The sequence below is a fragment of the Glycine max genome, chromosome 4 (genome assembly GCF_000004515.6).
Source record: "Glycine max cultivar Williams 82 chromosome 4, Glycine_max_v4.0, whole genome shotgun sequence".
Lineage (NCBI taxonomy): Eukaryota > Viridiplantae > Streptophyta > Magnoliopsida > Fabales > Fabaceae > Glycine > Glycine max.
In genome coordinates this window covers 24,655,327-24,681,970 of record NC_016091.4, presented here as the reverse complement: position 1 = coordinate 24,681,970, position 26,644 = coordinate 24,655,327, and the positions used below count along the sequence as shown (strand labels likewise).

Sequence of the window (26,644 nt, the reverse complement as noted above, 5' to 3'; positions counted from 1 at the left end):
GTGGTACATAAAGCATGGAGATCTTTCTGAAATAGCATGCGGTGGTCAATGTCTGAGCATCTCTATTATACAATTGTGGATTCTGTGAGCCACTTTACATTATTGTAAATTAGCTAACTGATTGTTTTAAATTCATACATAATTTACTTTATTTTAACAACAATAAACATATGATTGAGACAAGTATGCAAGCAGGGAATGCCTCTGTGTATGGATTTTTCAAGTCACAGTCCATATAGGGATCTAGACAATCACAATTTGAATCAGAAAATTATATTAAGAATTGAATGCAGAATTCACAGAGGGATGTGTACCTAGAGCCTAGTTGAATGGGTAACTTAAACTGAACAAATGAATTTAAATAATGTATGCACTATAATAACTTAATGTTCTCCACTGTAGTGCACCTTGGCAAATGGTTGTTATATGTCTTAAGGACAATGTTGTCATCTGGTTTTCTTCGTTGCACAATAGGCCCAACAACAACTTGAAATAAATTATTAATTAACAGGTCAGTTATATTTTGTAATACATTTACATTATCATTAATTGGGAACATCAATATTTTAATTGAACAATACGCATGCATGTTTCTCTTGAATAGTGCTTTGAAAGGATTCGACGATAGTCAACAAAGTAAATCCAAGCGTATTGCTAGATGGATTGTAGTTAAAGTAAGTGATTTAAACAATGTTTGTTGCCTTAAAAATTAAATTTTATCACTTTGTACACTAATTTTTGGTTAACTTTGAATATCTAAATATCCTATTCAAATTAGTGTAATAAGCAAAAAGGAAATACTGAGTGTGAGTACTACGTAATGCATTGAATATCAACGATAGTCTTATGAGGTTTCAAGGATAATTGGGAAATGGCAAGTGTTTACTTCAAACCTAATTCAATTTGTTATAATTGTTATTATTTATACTTATTAACTTATGTTTTATTATATCATGTAGTATTTTACTGATCCAAGACTATTGGAAGCAGCGAGAATGAAGACAATTCACATTCATTGGACAAGATATTATCTAAAAGTTTAAAATGAAATAGTAGGTGTTTATGTAATTTTTGAATTGTAGAGTTATGTTAATTTAGATTAGGTTACAATTGATTTTATGTATTGATTTTTATAACTTTAAATATTTCTTTTAATTCATAGTAAATATTCAATTATTATGGACTGTCTGGTAAAAAATGTCTGAAAACTATTTGGATTGGTTTTGTTTTCCAAATTACAGGTTAATTTGGGATAATTAAAAACAAAAATAGGATATTAAAAAAATTCCAAAAAACAACATCAGTTATCATAAAATCGATGTTGTTTTTTGCTCACCAACATCAAATTTTCTAAAAATCAATGTTGCGTTTGACTCACAATTACATCAATTTTTCTAAAAATTGATATTATTATGTACATGTTTTACATTTTTTTGTTATTTCTTATTATGCAACATCATTTTTTAGAAAACCGATATTGTGTGGTTTAACTTAATATCAATTTTAGTAAAATTAATGTTAACGTTATTACTTTTAACGTCAGCAGTTTAACATTTGTAGTAATGAACCGAACTCGTGAATGCCCCTACTTAGAAAACAATAGTTGGTTAAAGTATTTATAAATTTAATTGATTTTGCATTTCATTGATATTATCTCTATCTCTCTTGTATTTGTTATATAATAGAATCCAAGATTCAAATGATAAACTAATTATTACAAAATATAATTTCATATAATTCTTAATTATATATATATATATATATATATATATATATATATATGAAATTCGATGACAGCATAAGAAGCATTTTGTAATTAGGGAGCATGTGAGAGGGCCTTTACTATTGGCCACGAGTATAGACGTACATCTAAAAAACCGCAAAGGCATAGAAAGAACAAAACAACATTTTTTACATGGAAACCTCCATTTGACGTTGTTCTTGGCCAAGCGCCAGGCCAATCGCCACCGTTGTATCGATAAACCACTAAAAAAGCAAACAAAAATAAAATAAACCATCCTTCGCCATCCCTTCCCATTCCATATAGAAGCATCTCATTCAACAAATGCATCTAATAAATTAGTGCATCAGATCGAATAGTTTTTTTTCCTGAATTTGATCTGAGCAAAAACAATGGACTCACCGTCGTCATCAACAACTGGAGACACGAGCAAGGTACCGATAAAGTCATCATCATCGATCGTGGAGTCATTGCGAGGATGCGGCATTTCAAGTGGCACTCATGTGGATAAGGAGGAGCTGAGGAAAAATCTGACGATGCCAAAATACCTTCGCTTTGCAATGCGCGATTCTATCATGTTCAAGGACCCCACCGCCGGTGAGAACCTTTGCATTCGTAGCAAAGACGACCACAAAGCGGTGGCACCGTCCACGCCTATGATTGTTTTCATCAACCCTCGCAGCGGCGGTCGCCATGGCCCTTTCCTCAAGGAAAGGCTCCAACATCTCATGAGTGAAGAACAGGTCATTATCTCATTATCTCTATCCTTCTTTGCATAATAATTAAACATGATTACAAGTTTTGTTGTTTTGGTTTGTTCTTAAATTATAATTTTAACTCAGCATTGCCCTCTTCTTTCATTTCTGACCATACCAAGTTTGAAATTAATAATATCAATAAAAAAAATATATTCATATTTTTTTATACTATCACTTATCATAGTCATCTTTATTTGGATGATTTTTTCCATATATACTAATAGTAAATTAAAACAAACGAGAAAATAAATTGAATGTAAGATTCTTTTATAAACAAAATCAAATTATGTATTTGAAATATTAGAATAGTTAAACGAGAATTTCTATGAAAGAGTAGAATAAGTTGATTTTACCTTACAAAAGGTATAATTATTTTATGTAATTATTATAAGTTTATTAATTTGTATAATAATGTATATCATTACTAATTAATTTACTGTGTAAAAACCAATGTTTATCAATTGAACTCACATCCTAGAACCAAGTTTCTAGTTTACTTCTTTTCTTTCTATTTTTTTACTCTATTATTGGGTTAAAATATTTATTAATTTTGTCACTCTACTGAAAAATTTAGTTGGTTTCTTATTTAAATATCATATTTCATCTACAAAATTTGAATTTAATACAACTCAAATCCACCCCGAACTGTAAATATGTTGGTTTACTTCTTTTCCCTTATAGCTTTGGTTCAGAATCTGACAAAGTGAATGCTATTGACCATTTGTTTACAATTTTGATTTTTCTTAGTATTCCAAGTTACTAACTAAATGCATGATCGTAATATATGATTGTTGCATTATTGTTTTTTTTTTTTTATGCATTGATGTTATTATGGTTGATATGAAGTTCACCGCAGGTTTTAGACATGTTAGATGTGAAGCCTCATGAATTTCTCCAATATGGGCTAGGTTGTTTGGAGATGTTGACCGGTCTTGGTGATTCTTGTGCCAAAGAAACTCGTAAAAGAATAAGGATTATGGTATGTTCTATTTCACAAGTGTGCTTCAATATGCTTTTGTTTTCACATGATAAATGCACAATTCTTGGGCTTACTGAACCTCACACGTTAACTAATTAATTTATAATATAAAATCTCATAGTTTGGTCTTCCCTCACTATGCATACATATTTAGTTATAATACAAAGTTAAAGTTTAGTTATTTCATTCTCTTTTCTTAGTGGGTAGATTCAAATTCATCTCTAGAAAATTTTGTTGGCACACACACGTCACTAAGAATGTAAAAGCTAAATTTGGTCTCTCCAAATTACAAAGGCTAGCTAGCAAGGGACATGTGCGAGAACTATATGACCAACATCAAAGGTTCTTTTAGATAAGGATAGGGGGTTTTCAATCCCACAAAGAAATGTGTTTGTCAGCAAATCCCACAAAGATGAATTTCGGACTTTACTTTTTTCCACTTTGACATAAAGTTAAAAATAAACAGAAGTGATAGACAATTGAGTAAAAATAAGTTAATTCATTGTTTTAAATTAATTTTGGTATGTGTATGTATCTCATATATGGTGGGTTGATGATATTTGGACATCCCATACCTATATATTAAATATCTTACATATATTTTTATTTATTTTCTTTCTCTTATTAGGTGTAGAATAGAAATTTTTGTCCAAGTGTATTTATCCATATATGGCGGATGAATCTATGTATTGATTTGATAGGTAGCCGGAGGTGATGGTAGTGTTGGTTGGGTATTAGGATGTCTCACAAAACTTCACGAACAAGGACGAGAACCTATTCCTCCAGTAGGGATCATACCACTTGGTACAGGCAATGACTTGTCTAGGAGTTTTGGTTGGGTAAATTCGCATGCTTGGAAATTGTGTGTTAAATGAATGTTGATTATAATGTCAAATAATATTTACTTTTAATCTATTTGGTATTACCAGGGTGGTTCATTTCCTTTTTCATGGAAGGCAGCCATTAAGAGAACTCTTTACAAGGCTAGCATCGGTCCAATTTGTCGTTTGGATAGGTATATATTATCTTACAGTTTTGCACGTTGAAGTATGGTAGACTTCTTTAAGTTGGCCTTTACAAATTATATTTTTTTTAAAAAAATTACCTATGTTGATTAGCAAAGGAGTAGGATTATATAAATGTTGTGGCACAACTATGAAGAAATTATAATATAATGATTTGTTCTTGTGATCCTCTTATTCTATTGTAAATTGTGAATTGACTACAATAATATAGATGATAATTTCTAACCTCGGGTTACAATTCGCATATATTTGAGTAAATCTTCAATTTAGTTTCCAAATTTATATGTCACTGGTCCTTGAAACAATAAAACAAAACTCAAGTAAGTTTTTGAAATTTTTTAGAATTCTATTTTTGTTTTGTTTAATAAATATGAGGTATCCCTTGGCCACAAAACTTAGGACTAATCCATCGAGATACCATACTGAGATCTAGTTAAGGGTCTGACCTTTCTTAACATATTTTTTCCCCATAAATACGAATCAAAGATCGAAGCTCTGACCACATACTTAAGAGACACGGATATTTTTTTAATCATGGCACTCCATCTTGTTTTTAGGATTTCATTCAAGTCTCTAAAATTAATATTTTTTCTTCTTCTCATATTAGTCCCTAAACTTTTTCGATTAATATTATCACTCAAGTCACAAACAAGGGACCAAAATGAAAAAAAAATTTAAGGAACTCAAATTAAATCCTAACAAAATTATAGAGATTTATTTGAATTTTTCTTAATTTTAAGAACTAAAGTGATAACAAGATACAAATTTAATGACTAAATTCACTATTTACTCAGCATATTTTCTTATACTCTTCAATTTTTTGTGTTTTTAATTCTAGTACTCAAAGAATGGTATGAACACACTAAATAGGGAATGAGATACTTATATGCTAAGCTAATTGAAATTATTTATTTGGACCAACTTACTCCAAGAATAATCCTATATCCTAAAAGAGTTACTCGTCATTCTTAATATTTATTTTCTTAAAATCTACGGGTTGTAACGAATAGTTAATCTTAACAATTAGATTTAAAGAAAATCAATGATTAGGATGAAGAATAATTTTATATATATATATATATATATATATATATATATATATATATATATATATATATATATATATATAAAAGAGAGAGTGTATATATATATAGAGACTACAAGATACACATATATAAGTTCCCTACTTCAAAATGTCGTGTAGCTTATAGGATTTGATGTGTTAGTAAATTAAACTTTTACTTAGAAAATTTTCCAAATTTTAATGCTTCATTTGTAGTTCATATGTTCCTAAACTGATTTAATTTTTTTAGTGTGTAAGGTAACACTGGTTTAAAGTATGTTTTGACTTTCTTATTGCTTTGCATGTTTCATGTGGTAAGCATGACTGCAATAAATTAGAAGTTCATAACACATATTTATGCTAACAAGGATGACTTTTATTAATGTTTGGTTTCCTATTATTTTTATATATTTTAATTAATGTTTTCTTTGCAATGATGTCCCCAATGTTATGATTCTGATTTTATATTATAATTTGCAACCTAATTATATTTTTATATATTTTAATTAATGTTTTCTTGCTTTAACCTAAATTTATAGTAATTGTTCATATTTGTTTTTTTTTATAATTATAAAGCAGCTATGATTGTGACCTAAACAAGAACTACAATTTAAAACCATGATTGTAATTCACAAATCAATTAGGCATAACTTTTCTGCTATTATATTTCTTTTATGCAGTTGGCGACTTTCACTTTCAATGCCAGAAGGTACAATAATAGAACCACCGCATTCTTTGAAGCATACAATAGAGTTCACACTTGATGAGGTTTTGGCCTATTTTTTTTTGTCATATATTTATTTTAACTAGTCGTACTATTAATTAGGTAGGCTTCTTTACTAATTGTTGTTTTTGGCAAGTAGCAGTGTTGAAAAACGCATATGATTTTGACAGTGTTGGGTCTAAAAAGAAAAAAAGAATTGGTAATGCATTTGGTTTAACTGAGATTAAACTATTATTAAAATGATATTTTTTTTATTTTTTACGGACAAATGTTAAATTTAAATTATTAGTCTTTTGTTAGTAAAAGGATTTGAACCCACCACTTTTCCGTTTTCTTCTTCCTTAACCATCAAACCAATCCTACCAACAAACCAATCTACCTTTCTTTCTCTCTCTATATAAATGAGAGATAAAAAACCCTACACTTTTGCCCTTGTGTGCTTTATACCTTATACACAAATAATATAAAACACAATTATTGAATAAAAATAAAAATTAAAAAAAACATATTTATGTCTTACACAAAAGTATAATGAGTCTAATTAATAAAAAAAATCTAAGCTATACATATTATTAGCAATTAGAAATATTAATTAAAAATAAATATAGTTTAATTTGATTTGTGATATTTCAACACAAACAATTTATTCGAGGAATAATTTAATTGAAAAAGTTATTTTAAGAGCCATTTGTGTTTAAGATAATTGTTACAAAAGTTAAACAAACTCATCCATCTTGGAATTGGTTCTAGTCATGATAAACACTTTGTCAATGAATTAATATAGAGGACTTTATATAACTCGTGCAATTGAAGTAATCATAATCTTGTTCGTCAAAGAGAATGACATAATTTTGTCTTTCTTTAATGTGAAATTCACTTGTCAATCTTCTAAATAATTGCTTTCATTGTACTCACATGTTTATAATGACTCGACATACAAGTATAATGCTATTGCACAACATTTACTTTTTTTATAAGATATTTTGTCATTCAAATTTTCTAAACTCAATATCTTAGTATATTTTTTTTTATGTCTAATGTATAAAGTTTCTTGTGACCGAAGGGCTTAGAATTTGAGGGAGAATTGTCTGAGAATGTTATATGTTACGAAGGCGTGTTCTACAATTACTTCAGTATAGGTACTGTTGGCTTTTATGTTCGTAGTATGTTGTTGCCTAAAATGGGTTTTTTAAAACATGTTAGAGGCTTCTTTTCATAGTTGGTATTAATAATCGAGACTTATGTTGTTGTACTAGAATATATGTCTAGGTAGCATTAATAAAATACCAATTACTCGCTTCTTGACGCTCATATATAAGGGTAATTTAAGAATGCATTTTTCAATTGTTATAAAATGCTACTTGAATTTTGAAGTCCTAACCTTTCCTTTAAGATCTATAATTTTTTTAAATTATGGTTTTAGAAGCTCAAGCAAATTACTTAGGTTCATGCAATTGGGATATGATTCATTGAAGAGAAATAAGATTACGTATATGCCTCATATTTTACGTTTTTCTTTTCCAAATGAATTTACGTATGCGTGAATAAATATACCATCTCTTACTTTTATATAAGAAATAAATTAATACATTTTTGTGGTCTTATAAGAAGTATAAATTCATTTTCATATGTATTTAATTATAATTTTTTTACACTTAATTTTCTTTGATGTCTATTAATGAGACTCTCACTCATTCTTCGTGCAAGTAAGTGTGTTATTTCATGAATTCAAAATAATTTGATTAAATATAACTAATACTTAAATCATTTAATTTTATGGGTATTTTAGGAATAACATTTTAATGTATGACATTATTAATTAAAATTAGCTAATTATTTTATCGATATTCATTAATTAGTTATTTGTTTGTTATATGATATGGTATGTATCTTGTATTATTGTATTAAATAAAGAATACATGAAACTGTGTAATGTAAGAACTCTGAGAAATAAGATTACCAAATATAGACCATTAGATTGTATTTGAATATTGCTCATGATTAAAAAAAAGATGTTCATGAATTTTATTAGTATTCTTTTCATTATTAGCTAACTTTTAATCTTTGATCATCTATCCTTACTTTTATAGCCTATATTTATAGGTTCTCACATAAAATGAAAAATGTTATTTGAAGTGAATGAGAGTTACTAGTAGGGGGTTCAATAGCGACCCTTGATTGTTATGATTTCTTTTGATATTGATTGCTCAAGATGATTCTGGTTATTAGAAATTTATTGGGAGTAAGAAAAAATCATTATCAGACTTGAATAATCTTAAGAAGCATAATTAAAATTTGTCTAAGTGTTAAGAAGTTGGTCTTCCAAAAATATTTGTTAAAAATGTTGCTTTTGGTGGTGAACAAAAGTTGATTTTATTGATACAACATACTTAAACACTACTTTTGAAATATGAACTCAATTTTGCCTGACTTGAAAATTTTCAGTTATATCAAATACTTACAAAATTCATTTCAATAATCAAAACTTAATTTTCCTTGAGAAATACTTGGTTTTCAAAATAAAAAATGGTTCAAAAGCTACAGATAGTAAGGCAATTGTAGACAACTAAGAAGCAAGGTAAGGATATTGCATACAAAGTTTGTGTACTAATTTACTCTTCAATCCTTGGACTATATCTAGTTCCTACCTCAATAGGATTTTATCTTAGTAGTAACACTTGATTACAAAGGTATTCTTTCTAATCATGTCTCCACAAAGTTCCTAACTATGATTAAAATGATAATTTCTTTTTGGTTATGTATTGTAACCAAACTTAACTATCTAACTCAACACTTAATTAAGTGTGTTGTAACCAAAATATAATTATTACAATATAATAAAGTATTACATTACAAAAGTGTAATACAATGGGCAAATAGTCTATTGCTCTATTCTCCTAATAGACATGAATTTCATATTTTTTTTCTATAAAGAACTTCATCGAAATGAACTTTTATGTTGCTAATCATAAAAATACTTTTAGTGAATAATAGATGAAAAATATCTTTTACAAAAATAAAAAATCCAAAATTCTTGCAAACAAACTCATGAATTATCCACTTTGGTGTTGATTTAGGATGGATACTATTTTTAGGTACCTTATATGAATTTCTAATTTTTATTTTAGAGCAATAATTATTGTTTTTTTTTCTCATTTTACAGGAATGGATGCCCAAGTGGCTTATGGTTTTCATCATTTACGGAATGAAAAACCTTATCTTGCACAAGGTCCAATTACAAATAAGGTATTGATTGACTATTAAAAGTCATGACGGTGAATATGTTTTATAGACAATGTTCCTTCTCAATATTGCTTAATTTTAGAAGATGAAAAAAAAGAGACATTCCATGAAATTCTTATGTTTAAATAGCATATCAAAGACAATAAGATTTATAGAAGGGATCGACAATTATCTTTTTAGTCCCTAAATTTTTTAGGATTTTTGTTTTTAATCTCTAAACTTTGTATTGTTATTTTTAGTCTTGACTGTTTTGTCCTAAATTTTTTATAGAAGGGGCTAAAAATTGAAGTGAGACCGCTATTTACTAGAAGAAAGGTTGAATAGTGACACCAACATTGATCAAGCTAATTTTTTCATCACAAGCATGCTTTGCTTTTGATTTTTGTTCTTCTCAAGCTTCTTGCTTGGAAATCAAAAGATTCAAAGAAGTAATAACTTTCCTTCAGAAGTAATTGGATAAAAGAATATTCTAAGTTAAAATCTTCAAAGTAAACTTGTATTTTACTGCTTCAGAACTTACTTTTAAAATCTCAGATTATGTTAAATAATAAATTTTGTTGCTTAAAGTAGTTGTTGCTTTTAAATGATAATATTGTTTCATGAAAAAAATTTGATAAAAAATTAGAGTTATACTTTTCAAAATATTGTTTTTCTAAAACAAACTTTAAGCATATAGCAGCAAGGATAAACAAGATGCACTAAACAAGGAAACAACACACCAAGGAATTATACTAGTTCATCCCAACCTTGGCTATGGCAATACCTAACCTATAGGTTTTCCACTAAGACCAATCATGGCATTCTTTCTTTCTTGAAGTATCCACTTGCTCCTTACAACCAATAATCTCCTAGCCTCTGGAGGCTCCACCTGGGTATTACTTTTGAAAAGCCTCTCTTGAATTCATCCTAATTATTCTTTCACAAAACCTCTTTAGGCTTCACCCTAAGTCTTCTCTTCCAGAGCCTCTTCAAGCTTCCTTTTAGTATTCTTTCAAAATTCCTATTCAGGCTTTACTTTAGTATTCTCTAAGGCTCTGCAAACTCCTCTCAAGTTTTCTTTCAAAAAGACTCCAAGATTTATACTCTCAGTAGCAATTGCTATTGGACTCACACAACACCTGTTGAGTTCCCATTAACCTTCAGAAGTAGCAGTCCCTTGACTACCCTTCTAAGTTATTTCCCTCTAAACCTTGGGGGTGGACTCACACTTTTTTGGATTTGTCACTATTGGCTCCACCTAAAGTGTTTTGACTAAGGAAGTTCCATAGAAGTGAGATTGGAGCTAGCCTTTGTTGTGGAAACATTTGCCTTATCTTTTGGAAACATTTCCTTGCAAGTTGCTTCAACTAATTTGCTCAGTATATAGAGTGAGATTGGAGCTAGCCGTTGTTGTGGCTGTTGGAGATTGAATTCAATTTTCAAATGTTGCATGAGTTGTCCAACTTCTTATAGCTAGTTGTTCTTCGCATCTTCAACCTTTATCATATAACTCATTTGTGTTGTTTTTTTTTATCTCTAATCTTGCTATGGTGTCATCCAGCTTGCACTCTTAAATATATACATTGAAGGAATATCCATTGAGATAGATTCGTTGAGTGCTAGTTATTCTCTTAGTGGTTTCCACATGGTTTCAAATTTCAAATCATGGGAAGTCTTCTAGAGATTAATTCTACAACTTGTCTTCTTGAGATGCATTGTTATTGTAGTTCAATGTACAACAATCTTCTTTCTACTTGGTGGTTGGTTCTTTGTCTAGGAAATTTTTCTTCCTTTGGTTCTTATGACTTAAAAATTTATCAAAGATCACTAGGAACTTACAACATTGTAATTAGAGTTGTCCAAGCACTGATGCATGTCATCACTAACAATCTCGCAGTGAAACTTCTTATGATCCTTGAGCCATGTGTATCTTTTGATATCTACCCCTTGACTTAAGTTATCTCCAACATCATGCTTCTGATCATACACAAATTCTAATATCTATGCTTAGACCTAGAAAACATGACATCCTTTCCAGCTTCTGAATAACTCTCTTTTTGGTAGTCATGCTTCTGACTACAAAATCTATGCCATGAAAAGTTTTCACTATAGACCTGTGATTCACAATTGTGCTATGCTTTTGAATATGCCATATCTTATTAAAGATCACTTTAAAGCAACCATTAGTTGCTAAGTTCAGTCACTCGTGGTTTTGCTTCATAGTGATTTGTCATCATTAAAATATTAGCTTCTAGAGGGACTTTGTCTCACCAAAAGTAAGGATGGAGAAAAATTTAAGAGACTAAAAGTAAAAATGAAAAAAGGTTAAAGGGCTAGAAAAAAAGTTCAAGGACTAAAAACAAAAATTCTAAAAATTTTAAGAACTAAAAAGATAATATACCCTTTATAGAATTAATGTAATACCAAAATCACAAATATGCTAATACCAAAATTACAAGATGTGGTTTGCCTATTGTTGGGATCTCAATGACTAAAGATATGGTCAATGTAGTTTTTATAAAGCATGGACAATCCTCACCTTACAAGTAGGTTTTTTGGTACTAAGTTAGACTTTAAGAAAAACATTTAAGATGTTATTAGAGTCTATCTTAGAAAGATTATTGAGCCACCTGCATTTATGCTCTAAATGCATATTCCAAACTGTGAGTGGTATTGTTATTAGGTCACCCGTCTACGAACATGGTGTGGCATGGTTGACAAATAATGTTGTTCCTTAAGCATTTGGTCATGGGTTCGATCCTTGGTCTATGCATATGGAAAACATCCGTTGGGAGAAATCAACCCCTTAAATGGATCTTAGTATCATAAGGGATTAGTCCTTGGATCTTTGTCGAGGGATACCTCGAGTTTACCCTAAAAAAATGCCACCCATCCATATTTGTCCACACCATAGATGTTAAGCCTTGTGTGCAATGGTTTTGTTCAAAATTAAGATCCTATACATCGACTAGACATAGGGTTAAATAGTCTTTATCAAACCATGCCAGTCCTTAATTTAAAGGTTGATTTTACAAGGTTGAGTTAGACATGAAAAACATAGAAGAATCAACTAGAGAGTAAGTCATATTGAACTTTGAGGAGGATGGCTGGGATGGAATCCAATGTAATGTGGACCAAGTCATATTCAATATGATGATGGTTGGTCAGGCCTAACCAATGTTTTAAAACTAGACTAGTTATTGAATAATAAAGATATGGGCTCAAGATTCAATGGTTAAATTGTGATTGAACTAGTAATAATTAAAAAATATATTTTTAAATTTTTAATATTATGCTAATTAAAATTAAATAAAAAATAACTTAATATATAACAATTTCATCAAAACAAAACAAGTTTTTCACTTTAACTCTTATTTTCTACAATCTAGCCCACTTCACAATCCTTAGACATAATATAATTACTTCAGCATACTACAATCAAATTACCCTAAAAACCATAAGACATCTTTGGTTCTTGAGATGGTGGAACTTAGTTGTCATCAACTATTGACTACAATCCCAACTTCCACTTTTATAAATGAATCACCTTTTACATTGTTGTTGTTGCTATTTTAGTTGTCGAGGAACTTAATTCCAATACATCACATGGTGGCTCCTAAAGGAGAGACTTGTAAAGGATATGAGAAGACACTCTTGAGGGGGGAAATAATTTGTTGTTTCATAATCTTTATCATTTTTATGCCACTAATAATCACTAAAGTTTGTATCTCAAGCATGAGAATTAAAGGGATAAATCTCCTTTGCTTTTTATTCTCTTGGGCATAACTCATCTTGTTCTTGAACTATTTTTTATGCAGTTTTTCTGGTGAATTCTTTTAGAACTATTCAAAATTGGTGAACCACCAAATTTGTTCATTTTTTTATTTTTTTTTAAATTGGTTCAATGGTTTTTACTCAATTTTCATGCAGTTCACAAACTGAATTTGATACCTTGGTTCCTAATTTGACCAATCAAACTGATTTTCCCGATTCAATTTTGACAACCATGGGCCTAACCTCACAAACTGTTAATAGTTTCCCATGAAGCATATAAGAATTAACAAAAGGATGAGGACATATTGGACTTTAAGGATGGCTTAGATGGGATCAATGTAATGTGGACTAAATCAAGTTTAATATGCAGAAGTCGGTGAAGCCAAAATTTGATGATAGTTGGTGAAGCATTCCAGAGTTAAACCATAGAAAAGCAAAAACATTAAAAAGGTAGTATGTTACTCTAGTTTCTTCATTGATGACTCTACAAAGGTGGAAAAGTTATTAAAGTTATAGGAACGCATGAACTTTTTTCAAATAAACAAACATATAAATGAATTCCCATGTGATATGAAGGAAAAAATATATGTTTTATATGTGGCAGATTTGATGATGTTGTACTTTCAACATTAATCATAGCTACCTAGCTAGAGTTCTTTCTTATAGGCATAAATTTGGCCCAGTAATGGCATCATTTAAGTATAGTCCATTGTACTAAAATTTGATATTTAGAATCCATTTTCCATTGTTGTTTCCAACTTGTTAGTGGAGAGAGGGAGCACATGTAGAGTTGGTGAAAAAAAGCACTCAACCTTTGATGTGTTTAAGGAATCACATCCAACCTTGGGTTAGACTACATGGAGAAGAAAATAGTGTGACAAGCTTCGAAGGGCATTTTATGAAGCGACCTTCGCTCAAACACATATTGGATGAAAGAGAGAATGGTGGGGGAGATAGAGTTGAGCAACACAATGGACAATGATTATTGATATGAAAAAACAATTGAAATTCTGATACTGGGGACAGATGTCGTACAGGATGTCACGACATCACGCTTCAGAACATGCAGATTGTATTTGACAGTGTGAGCAGTTTAAACGAGTAAATAACACAAGAGAATTGTTAACCCAGTTCGGTGCAACCTCACCTACATCTGGGGGCTACCAAGCCAGGGAGGAAATCCACTAAAATAGTGTTAGTTCGAAGATCTAACAGCCACTGTTTACAACCTTCTCACCTAACCACTACCCGTGCAATCTCTACCTAAGAGCCACTCTTAGATATGAGAACCCCTCTCACTCCCTCTCAATCACTCTCCCGTGTTTACAATTAAATCAAATACACACCAGAGATTACTCTCTGAACAATAGAGATCAACTCCACACAAACTATAGAGATCAACTCTACACACTCAGGTCCAACACTTGATGTTAGGATAACATCAAGGTGGCTCACAAACCACTCAAGTCCCAAAACTCACAAAATAACTCTTCAATCCCGGACTTGGTAGAAAACTCGTGCAGCCTTCATGTTTATATAGCAGTGTGCGTATCTGGGCTGCAACTACTTGCGCTGGATGAGATCTATCTTTTTCCTGAAAATCTGCACTTAAAGATCTAAAAGATACAGTTTGATCTTTTAGTTTTTATCTTTAATCTTTAATCCCTGAACGAACTATTCAAGTTTGTAATTCGAACTTTAATTATCTTTTAATTCGTCCCTAAAGATAGATCGCCAAATCTGTTGCTAACTGCGCATTAATCTGTTAAAGATATAACAGATTTATGTGTCCAGTATTTTCGGGCCAGATGTCAGGACATCGTGTCCGACATCTTGGATCCTGCAGCTTCAATTCTTCATTTGACATTTTATCTTGCCTTGTGCATTGTGCAGCAACTCCAGTATTTTCGGGCAGGATGTCCTGGACATTGTATCCGACATCGTGGATCCTGTAACTTCAATTCTTCATTTGACATTTTATCTTGCCTTGTGCATTGTGCAGCCCGATCTGATTCCTTGACATAACGTTGGACATCATGTGCAGCAACTCCAGCTTTCCTTCATTGTCTAAGTGCTTATGTTTTAACAAAATCTTAGCCAATCTTTTAAAACTCAGTAGAGCTAAGCACTAACAATCTCCCCCTTTGGCAAATTTTGTCTAAAACATACTTAGACACTTCCTGAGCAGGTACGAGCAGTTATGCAAGTGGGATCAGCAGCTTTCATTATCAGAGTAATCAAGCACAGCGGTATCTGTAGTGGTGACAGCAAAATTCTGCAAGTTGCAAGTCGTTTCCAGGATGTCAAGACATCTCACGTGACATCAGCTTTCTGCTCCCCCTGTCTCCATGCTCTTACTGCAGCATCTTCTATCAGCTACATCTTCTATCAGCTACTAGTCTTTTCCAGGATGTCAAGACATCTCATGTGACATCAGCTTTCTGCTCCCCCTGTCTCCATGCTCTTACTGCAGCATCTTCTATCAGCTACTAGTAGCTTTCATCAGTCATCATCAGCAGCAGCAGTCTCCCCCTCAAAATCATATACATACAACTCCCCCTCAAAATCATGAATCATGCATAATACTACTATTGCATACATAGTATCCTACTAATCATGCATATCATAATACCATTACTCCCCCTTTTTAGACAGAATTTGACAAAAGTAGAATGCATGAACTTAAGGTGCAAATATTACAGACCAATAGTAATCAATTGTTCAAAGGGACATGCCCCTATAGCCAGTAAAAGTGAGAAGCAAAAATAAAGGTCTGATGATCATGGGGTGGCTTCAGAATCATCATCATCTGATTCTGTATCTTCTGCTGCATCTTCTTCTGTGCCATAGTTTTGATTCGTCCAGACCTAGTAATGGGGGTTTTTCCCTTCCTGCTTTGTAATCTTTCTGCAATGCCAGGTGCCAACCTGTTGGCAATGGGTTCCTCATCAGATTCTACTTCTTCAAGGTCAATGAGGTCACCTGGAGTAGGTTCTGGTGCCCGTGGTGCAGGGGTCTCCTCTGTGGCTTGATCATCCTCCTCTGTTGATCTCTCGTTGCTGGAGGAAGAGAGGACTTCAGCATTTGGGGTGGAAGATGTTGGAACATCTTTCTCAGCATCAGGAACAGAAACATTTGGGGTGGAAGATGTTGGAACATCTTTATCAGCATCAGGGACAGAAGCATTTTTCAGAATGTTACTCACAATACTGCGGATCTTCTTATCCATCTCTGTGTCTACTTCCCTAGGACTTGTTGCAGGGCTAGGGTTTTCAGAAATCTTCACTCCCTGTTGTCTTTTGGGGACCAGTTTCTCAGGAACAGGGGCTTGACCAGGAATCATTTGTATGGGTTGGATATGGAATTCAGGTTGTTCCTGGTTTGATGGTGCTTTGGTGGATGAAGGAGATGATGGTACAGTAGGCGAACCAGGTGATGAAGTATCTTTTGGTGAGGTAGCCATGGAGAAGCAGAGCTTTTGAAATGGTTTCGTGAAATTCCGAGAGGTGTTGGGGAATGCTGATGAAAACAAGAATGCCACGAAAATATAAATTTGAATGAAGAATGTAGAGGGGCGTGTGAAGCAACGGTCGAATCTGTTTTGGCCCAGTAATGAATGTGCTATTAACGTTTGAGCACATTCAAATAGAAGTAATTGCTATAAGTCTTCTAGCAGACAAATGCCCAGCTTGCCCCTCAGTTTTTCAAACTGATTTGCATCCAATGCCTTTGTGAAAATATCTGCTATTTGTTCCTCAGTGTCAACATGCTTCAGTGTGATCACTTTATCATCAACAAGATCTCTAATATAGTGATGTCTAATGTCCATGTGCTTGGTTCTGCTGTGTTGAACAGGATTTTTAGAAATATTAATAGCACTCAAGTTGTCACAGAACAATGTCATGACATCTTGTTCGACATTGTACTCCTTGAGCATCTGCTTCATCCAAACTAGTTGTGAACAGCTGCTTCCTGCTGCAATATACTCTGCTTCTGCAGTAGATAGGGACACACAGTTCTGCTTCTTGCTGAACCATGAAATAAGATTGTTGCCCAGATAGAAGCATCCACTAGAAGTGCTTTTTCTGTCATCTGCACTTCCAGCCCAATCAGCATCACAATACCCAACCAGCATTGAATCTGAACAATGACAGTACATAATCCCATAGTCACTGGTGCCATTTACATATTTCAGAATTCTCTTTACTTGATTCAAGTGACTCATCTTAGGGTTGGCTTGATATCTTGCACAAACACCTACTGCATAGGTGATGTCAGGTCTGCTAGCTGTTAAATATAGTAAGCTCCCAATCATGCTTCTGTACAGACTTTGATCAACACTGGTGCCAGCTTCATCTTTTGACAGCTTCAAGTGAGTAGGTGCAGGTGTTCTTTTATGGCTGGCATTCTCCATCCCAAACTTCTTGACAATGTTCTTTGCATACTTGCTTTGTGAGAGGAATATGGTGTCTTCCATCTGCTTCACTTGGAGTCCCAGAAAATAAGTCAGCTCTCCAACAAGACTCATCTCAAATTCAGATTGCATCTGTTGGACAAAATGTCGAAGCATCTCATTCGACATCCCTCCAAACACAATGTCATCAACATATATCTGTGCTATCATCAAGCTTTCAGCATCTTGTTTGACAAAGAGAGTCTTGTCAATTCCTCCCTTCCTATACCCTTGCTGAGTAAGGAACTCTGTTAGCCTTTCATACCAAGCTCTTGGAGCTTGCTTCAATCCATAGAGAGCCTTCTTGAGCCTGTATACATGATCTGGATGAGTTGGATCTACAAATCCCTTTGGCTGCTCCACATAGGCTTCTTCATTCAGGTATCCATTCAGAAACGCGCTCTTCACATCCATTTGGTACAGCTTGAATTTGAGGATGCAAGCTACACCAAGTAACAATCTGATGGACTCAAGTCTAGCAACAGGAGCGAAAGTTTCATCAAAGTCTACACCTTCAATCTGAGTGTAGCCTTGAGCAACAAGTCTGGCCTTGTTTCTGGTTATAACACCTTCTTCATTGGTTTTGTTCTTGAAGATCCACTTGGTGCCAATCACATTAGTTCCCTCAGGTCTAGGAACTAGCTCCCAAACTTCATTCCTTTTGAATTGCTCCAATTCTTCTTGCATAGCATTGATCTAGAACTCATCAGTCAGTGCCTCTTTCACATTCTTGGGCTCAATTTTGGAGACAAAACATGAATTGGAGACAATCTCAATCTCCCTTGATCTTGTGGTGACCCCTCTGTTTGGATCTCCTATAATCAGCTCCTTGGGGTGCATCTTCTGGATTCTGATGGAGGGTCTCTTGTCAGGTTGATTGATGTTTGGTTCATCTGTAGCAGAATCAGAGTTTTCTGCATTTTCTGCACTTTTAGCTGTATCTGCTACATTGTCTCCCGATGTTCTGACATCTTCTTCGACATCCTTCTTTCTTGCTGGAGTTAGATCATCAACAACCACATTGATGGATTCCATCACAGTTCTGGTTCTGGAATTGAATACTCTATATGCTCTGCTGTTTGTAGAGTATCCCAGGAATATCCCTGCATCACTCTTGGGATCCATCTTTCTCCTTTGCTCTCTATCTGCCAAAATGTAACATGGACTTCCAAAGATGTGGAAGTGCTTGACAGTTGGCTTCCTCCCTTTCCAGATTTCATACAGTGTGGTTGGTGTCCCTCTTCTAAGTGTGACTCTGTTGTGGATGTAGCATGCTGTGTTCATGGCTTCAGCCCAGAGATTATAGGGAAGTTCTTTGGCATGAAGCATGACCCTAGCAGCCTCTTGCAAAGTCCTGTTTTTCCTTTCAACTATGCCATTTTGTTGTGGTGTAATGGCTGCAGAGAACTCATGAGTGATGCCTTCAGATGTGCAGAATTCAGTGAACTTGCTGTTTTCAAACTCTCTGCCATGGTCACTCCTGATTCTCTTGATGACACAGTCTTTTTCTCTTTGAAGTCTTAGACTCAACTCCTTGAATACTTCAAAGGTGTCTGATTTCTCTCTGATAAAGTTGACCCAGGTAAATCTGGAGAAATCATCCACAACAACATAGGCATACCTTTTTCCTCCAAGGCTTTCAACTTGCATAGGCCCCATCAAGTCCATGTGAAGTAGTTCCAGCACCCTGGAAGTGGTCTAATGTTGAAGCTTCTGGTGGGACATCTTGACTTGCTTTCCAATCTGACATTCACCACAGATTCTGCCTTCTTCTATTTTCAGATTGGGAATGCCTCTAACAGCACCTTTGTCAATGATTTTCTTCATACCTCTTAAGTGCAGATGTCCAAATCTTTGATGCCATATTTTGACTTCATCTTCTTTGGAGAATAGACATGTGGAGGAGTAACTGGTTTCTTGAGGTGTCCATAGGTAACAGTTGTCTTTTGATCTGCTGCCCTTCATTAGAACTTCACTCTTCTCATTTGTCACCAAGCATTCTGACTTTGTGAAGTTTACATTGAATCCTTCATCACACAGCTGACTGATGCTGATCAAGTTTGCAGTCAGTCCCTTCACCAGCAGTACTTTGTCCAGACTAGGAAGTCCATCATGGACTAGCTTTCCCATTCCAGTGATCTTTCCTTTAGAGCCATCTCCAAATGTCACATAGCTAGTGGAGCAAGGTTCAATGTTCACCAGGAATTCTTTGACTCCTGTCATGTGTCTGGAACAGCCGCTATCTAGGTACCAATCTTCCTTAGCTGATGCTCTAAGTGAAGTATGAACAACAAGACTAACAGTCTTGTGTTTTGGAACCCACATCATCTTCCTTCCGCTGTTGCTGCTTTGAGTTCCATGATGTGGATGGCCATGTAGATGATAGCAAAAGGGCTTTATGTGACCATACTTGCCACAGTAGTGACACCTCCACTTCTTTCTTTTGCTCTTTTTCTGCTGCGTTCCATGATGTCGAGACCGATGTTGTGACATCGTGGCTCCAGTGCTGTTTTTGGCAGGAACAAATCCTGTCATGGTTATTCTGCCAGCAGATTTATGATTAAACCCAAGTCCTCTCTGGTTTCCAACATTCTTCCCAAGCTGTAGCACCTCATCAAGCACATCTGAGCCTTTATTCAGCATCTTTATTGATTTGGTCATGTTTTCCAGTTTAGAGTTCAGAAAACCAACTTCTCCTTTAAGCTCAGAGATTTCCTCTTCATGTGCCTCCTTCTCAGCCTCCAGATTTGCAATGACCTTCTTTAGTTGTGCTTCTTGCTGAAGGATCTTCTCACTTTTGATGCATAGTTCTCTATAGGATATAGCAAGCTCATCAAAAGTGATTTCACTATCTGTATCACTTGAATCTTCAGCAGATTCAAATCTTCCAGTGAGTGCATTCACATCTCTGTCAGAATCACTTTCTTGTTCACTCTCTGTATCATCAGACCGACATACAGAAAGTCCTTTCCTCTGCTTTTTGAGATGAGTGGGACATTCATCTTTGATGTGTCCATATCCTTCACACCCATGGCATTGAACTCCTTTGCTGTGACTGGGCTTTTCATCTGACTTTTTCTGGTATTCACTACCTTTCCTGATGTCGAAAGGGATGTTCCGGACATGTGGTTTCTGCCTCCTGTCCATTCTGTTCAGCACTTTGTTGAACTGTTTTCCAAGGAGCACAACTGCATTAGTCAGACCTTCATCAGTATCCAGGTCATACTCATCTTCTTCTCCTTCATCATTGGACACGAACGCCATGTTCTTGCTCTTCTTTTCAGTTCTATCCGAGAGTCCTAGCTCAAAGGTTTGAAGGGAACCAATGAGTTCATCTACTCTCATGTTGCAAATGTCTTGGGCCTCCTCTATTGCAGTGACTTTCATGTCAAATCTCTTAGGCAAGGATCTGAGGATCTTTCTCACCAGCTTTTCATCTGTCATCCTTTCTCCCAAGGCAGTGCAAGCATTGGCAATTTCAAGAATGTTCATGTGGAAGTCATGAATACACTCTTCCTCCTTCATCTTCAGATTTTCGAATTTTGTAGCCAATAGTTGCAATCTGGACATCTTCACTTTGGAGGTTCCTTCATGAGTGGTTTTCAGGATCTCCCATGCATCCTTGGCCACTGTGCATGTGTTGATCAGTCTGAAGATATTCTTGTCAACTCCATTGAATAGAGCATTCAAAGCTTTGGAGTTTCCAAGTGCCAATTCGTCTTCTTCTTTTGTCCAGTCTTCTTCTAGCTTCAATCCATCAGTGGGCTTTCCTTCTGTGTCCAGCATCTTGGGATGTTCCCAGCCTTTGATGACAGCTTTCCAGGTTCTGCTATCCAGTGATTTGAGGAAGGCCACCATCCTTGCTTTCCAGTATTCATAGTTGGTTCCATCCAGAATTGGTGGTCTGTTCACTGGTCCTCCTTCTTTCTCCATGTTCATCAGAATTTATCTCCCTAGATCTCACTCAGTGATTTCGAGTGCCGGCTCTGATACCAATTGAAATTCTGATACTGGGGACAGATGTCGTACAGGATGTCACGACATCACGCTTCAGAACATGCAGATTGTATTTGACAGTGTGAGCAGTTTAAACGAGTAAATAACACAAGAGAATTGTTAACCCAGTTCGGTGCAACCTCACCTACATCTGGGGGCTACCAAGCCAGGGAGGAAATCCACTAAAATAGTGTTAGTTCGAAGATCTAACAGCCACTGTTTACAACCTTCTCACCTAACCACTACCCGTGCAATCTCTACCTAAGAGCCACTCTTAGATATGAGAACCCCTCTCACTCCCTCTCAATCACTCTCCCGTGTTTACAATTAAATCAAATACACACCAGAGATTACTCTCTGAACAATAGAGATCAACTCCACACAAACTATAGAGATCAACTCTACACACTCAGGTCCAACACTTGATGTTAGGATAACATCAAGGTGGCTCACAAACCACTCAAGTCCCAAAACTCACAAAATAACTCTTCAATCCCGGACTTGGTAGAAAACTCGTGCAGCCTTCATGTTTATATAGCAGTGTGCGTATCTGGGCTGCAACTACTTGCGCTGGATGAGATCTATCTTTTTCCTGAAAATCTGCACTTAAAGATCTAAAAGATACAGTTTGATCTTTTAGTTTTTATCTTTAATCTTTAATCCCTGAACGAACTATTCAAGTTTGTAATTCGAACTTTAATTATCTTTTAATTCGTCCCTAAAGATAGATCGCCAAATCTGTTGCTAACTGCGCATTAATCTGTTAAAGATATAACAGATTTATGTGTCCAGTATTTTCGGGCCAGATGTCAGGACATCGTGTCCGACATCTTGGATCCTGCAGCTTCAATTCTTCATTTGACATTTTATCTTGCCTTGTGCATTGTGCAGCAACTCCAGTATTTTCGGGCAGGATGTCCTGGACATTGTATCCGACATCGTGGATCCTGTAACTTCAATTCTTCATTTGACATTTTATCTTGCCTTGTGCATTGTGCAGCCCGATCTGATTCCTTGACATAACGTTGGACATCATGTGCAGCAACTCCAGCTTTCCTTCATTGTCTAAGTGCTTATGTTTTAACAAAATCTTAGCCAATCTTTTAAAACTCAGTAGAGCTAAGCACTAACAACAATCAATAACAGGATATGAATGTTGCATAGGAATACACGTATGGTTTGCTCAACTTATAAACATTTGGGATGAGGCTGACCAAAAAGAACATTAGATGATAAAAAACATCAAGTTATTGAAAGGATGAAGAGACCCAAAATTGTAGTTAAACAAGCTTTTCTTAAATTCATTTGTGCATGGCCAATACTGGGCATCAAAAAATTATGGCTACCTCTTTTTAGGATTTGCTAGGGTTTTGGTGACAAATTAAATAATCCATTTATCCATTATCTTGTCCATCCATCTAAAGTCCAATTATATCTATCCATTTGTTAAAAAAATATTGATTTTATTGAATAAATCATATAATTAAATGGATGCAAAGTAGCCTATCTTTTTAATTTTCATATCCAATGGACCATTTAATTAACATGTATTGAGTCATCCCCAATCTAACATATTTTTTCATATTAAAATTCTATTAAATCATTTACACCCATTTTTTCATTAATAGGGATGTTTCACAAGTCAGTTTGGTTTGGTTTTAAGGAATAGAATTTGAACCAATCAAAGTTGTTTTGTTTGATTTAATTTGATTTCATTAATAAGAGTGAAATTACTTGTTAAGGTTGAGACAAAGATACTTTGGTCTAGAATGAGTTCAAGATACTCTGGTTAAGGCTAAATTGAAGTTATTTTAATCGAAACTAAGTAAAGGATACTCTAACTAATGCCAAGAACAAGATGTTAGTCCAGGCTAAGTAGACAAAATATGTATTGACCCAAGGCCATACCTATGATGTGTTGGTTGAGGCTAAGGCAAAGATGTCCTAGTCGACACAGACAAATATGCATAGGATGAGGTTGACTAGAATATACCTTGACTGAGATAGAATATGTGTCTTTGAATAGTAAAATAAAGGCTTTGTTTTATGGAGTTAATGCACTAGCCACAAGAGTCTTATATTTCTAAATTATGAAACTCACAATATTTAGTTTCTCTATTTCCATCATTCTCCAAATAGATTCCTTAATTTCAGTGTCATTTTCAAGAACTATATATTTGTCATATTTTGGTGAACACTATTCTTATATCATTTTATTATGTGTTCATGTTACATGGTCAGACAATTCCACTAATTTGTATTTTGACAAAGTGATGTCATAGATTCAATCGTAACAATAAATATTGGATTGTGACCAATATGTTTTTTGTTTTGATTGTAGATTATATACTCTGGTTACTCCTGTACTCAAGGATGGTTCTTCACACCATGCACTAGTGATCCAGGTTTTAGGTTAGATATATCTAAACTAAAGCAGTCCTTCCTTAGCATAAATTAGGAAAAATACAAGGTTCTAGTTATGGTTTTTCTTCTCATTCTAGATTACCTTGTGAAACCCATTTTCTTTAATAAGAGAAATATTATGACTTGTGCAACAAAAAATTTTGCCTCCCATTTTTTATTATCATAAGAGAATCATAACACAAGTTTACAAAATTTATCATCTACAAAAATTCTAACATTTTTGGAGACTTTTTTCTTTTACTTGTACACAGACAAGTTTCGTGCTTTGATAATTTATTATTTTAATTTAAGGTTAAACTATTTTACTTGATTTTTATAGTTGTCTCCATATTAAGTTAGTACGTGAACTACAATATATATATATATATATATATATATATATATATATATATATATATATATATATATATATATATATATATATATATATATATTTTATGATAATGTGGCTTTTGTTTATGGATTTCTAAATGGCCTAATAACTATTTATTTAGTTCCACGAGACTAAATTATTCAACAAAAATATCTTGCAATAGGGGACTTAAGAATATTTTGCGAATGCATGTCAAAAAGTTCAATTGCCCAGAATGGGAGCAGGTTCCAGTTCCTACAAGGTATATCTCATTAGATAAATTTGAAAAGTACATATTAGTTTGTATACTGATTAGTGCTTCAAAATTGGCATCATTACCTTTTACCATATTCTAGTTGCCAACAATGGATGTGTGTTTCTCCCATATTCAATGTTCAAACTCTTTTCTTTTTTGTTTTCTAAATTTGAAGCTCTTATAGTATACATTAGTGTGATAACAATTGTTCTTATGGTTTCGTTTTGGGTTTCTCTCTTTTAAATAAGGTTATGTCCTTTGCTTTCAGTGTAAGAGCAATAGTTGCTCTAAACCTTCATAGTTATGGAAGTGGAAGAAATCCATGGGGTAATTTAACACCTGAGTATTTAGAGAAGGTATTGAACTACTTTTTCCTTTGATAATTCTATGTGCATTGATGGTTGAAAGTATTATATATTACAATAATAAGGAAAAATACACAAGAGAATGAAGCATGAAAGGATAGGTAGTTTGGTATGTGAGATATAAATGTAGTTGGCAATGAAGTTGTAATTAGATTTTATATCACTTTTATGCTACCATAATTTGTGTTATTTACATCAAAAGCATAAAATATTTATTGTGATAATTGAATCCAGAATATCATAAATAAGATTATGTGTAGCATTTCTATATCAATTAGGGATGTCAAAACTAATACATTAAAAATGGAATATATTGTAATCCAAAATTTTAAAAATGGCTGCTCCCATAAACAAACTTGACCATCAATATCTTAATATAATGCATTTTTGAGTATTTTTATATTATTGTATTGGTATCTGCTCTTCTTTTCGCTCTCTTATTTGCTTAATGATGATATTATTGTATGCCATGTCACTTAGGAAATTACCCATTCACCCATTGATTTTTGATAATTTTAAAATAAATGTGAATTGTGCTTGATAAATTTAATTTTTGTTTTGGTCAATTTTTAACTGTCTATAAATGGGACACTTTTTAATGTGTTTCTAGAGAGGCTTTGTTGAAGCACAAGTTGATGATGGACTTTTAGAAATATTTGGTCTAAAACAAGGATGGCATGCATCATTTGTCATGAGTGAACTTATTTCTGCAAAGCATATAGCTCAGGTACCATATTAATTTGACGTATTTTATTCTTTGTGATTTGGGTTGTGTTTTTTACTTCAAAATTGTAAAATATATGAACTCAATTTTTTTAATGCTTAGTTGAATTTTGAAATATAATGATTTTGGGTGGATAGATTCTAAATTTCATTGTTCCCAACTTATTGTATTCAAATATTTTTTTTTTTAGAAATGTATTTTAGTTTATCACCTTCACTTCCATATATGGAAACTATAAATTGTGCATATAAATTTGCAATTTTTTTTATTTGTTCACATGAGCTTGACAATCCTTAATATACCATCGGGCCTTGGGCCTTGGGCCACGACTACTAAATGGAGTAATTAAAGCACTGCCCTTGCACAAGAAAAACCTTGGTTAATGCCAATATGACCTATATCTATTCCCAAATTTTTGAATTTACTACATAATGTTTTATCTAGCTAGTTTGAATATGACAAAAGGCAACCGACCTATTTGTTTGTTTGCTAACATAAATTAGTTTTCTCTCATTTTGTACTAATTGATAACTTTGATCAGAACTATTATTATTGTTATAAATATATACGACTGTTATCATTAGCATCATTTGGCATGTGTGAAATTGAATGTAGAGGTCTAATTTTAGGCAACAGCTATTCGATTGGAAGTCAGAGGTGGTGAATGGAAAGATGCATTTATGCAAATGGATGGAGAACCGTGGAAACAACCAATGAGCAAGGACTTCTCCACTTTTGTGGAAATAAAGAGGGAGCCTTTTCAGTCAGTCATGATTAATGGAGAATAA

At 33.6% G+C, this 26,644-nt stretch overlaps 1 protein-coding gene across 1 annotated transcript; it reads left to right on the top strand.

The window, feature by feature from the left end:
* The first annotated feature begins 1,970 nt into the window (after positions 1-1,970).
* DGK6 (diacylglycerol kinase 6) lies at positions 1,971-26,644 on the top strand. Its single transcript, XM_003552000.4, has 12 exons — positions 1,971-2,484; positions 3,356-3,478; positions 4,180-4,317; positions 4,408-4,493; positions 6,247-6,334; positions 7,354-7,429; positions 9,454-9,536; positions 24,077-24,147; positions 24,696-24,773; positions 25,036-25,123; positions 25,743-25,859; positions 26,486-26,644. The coding sequence occupies exons 1-12, from the start codon at positions 2,134-2,136 to the stop codon at positions 26,642-26,644; spliced, it is 1,458 nt and encodes a 485-aa protein (XP_003552048.1). The 5' UTR covers positions 1,971-2,133.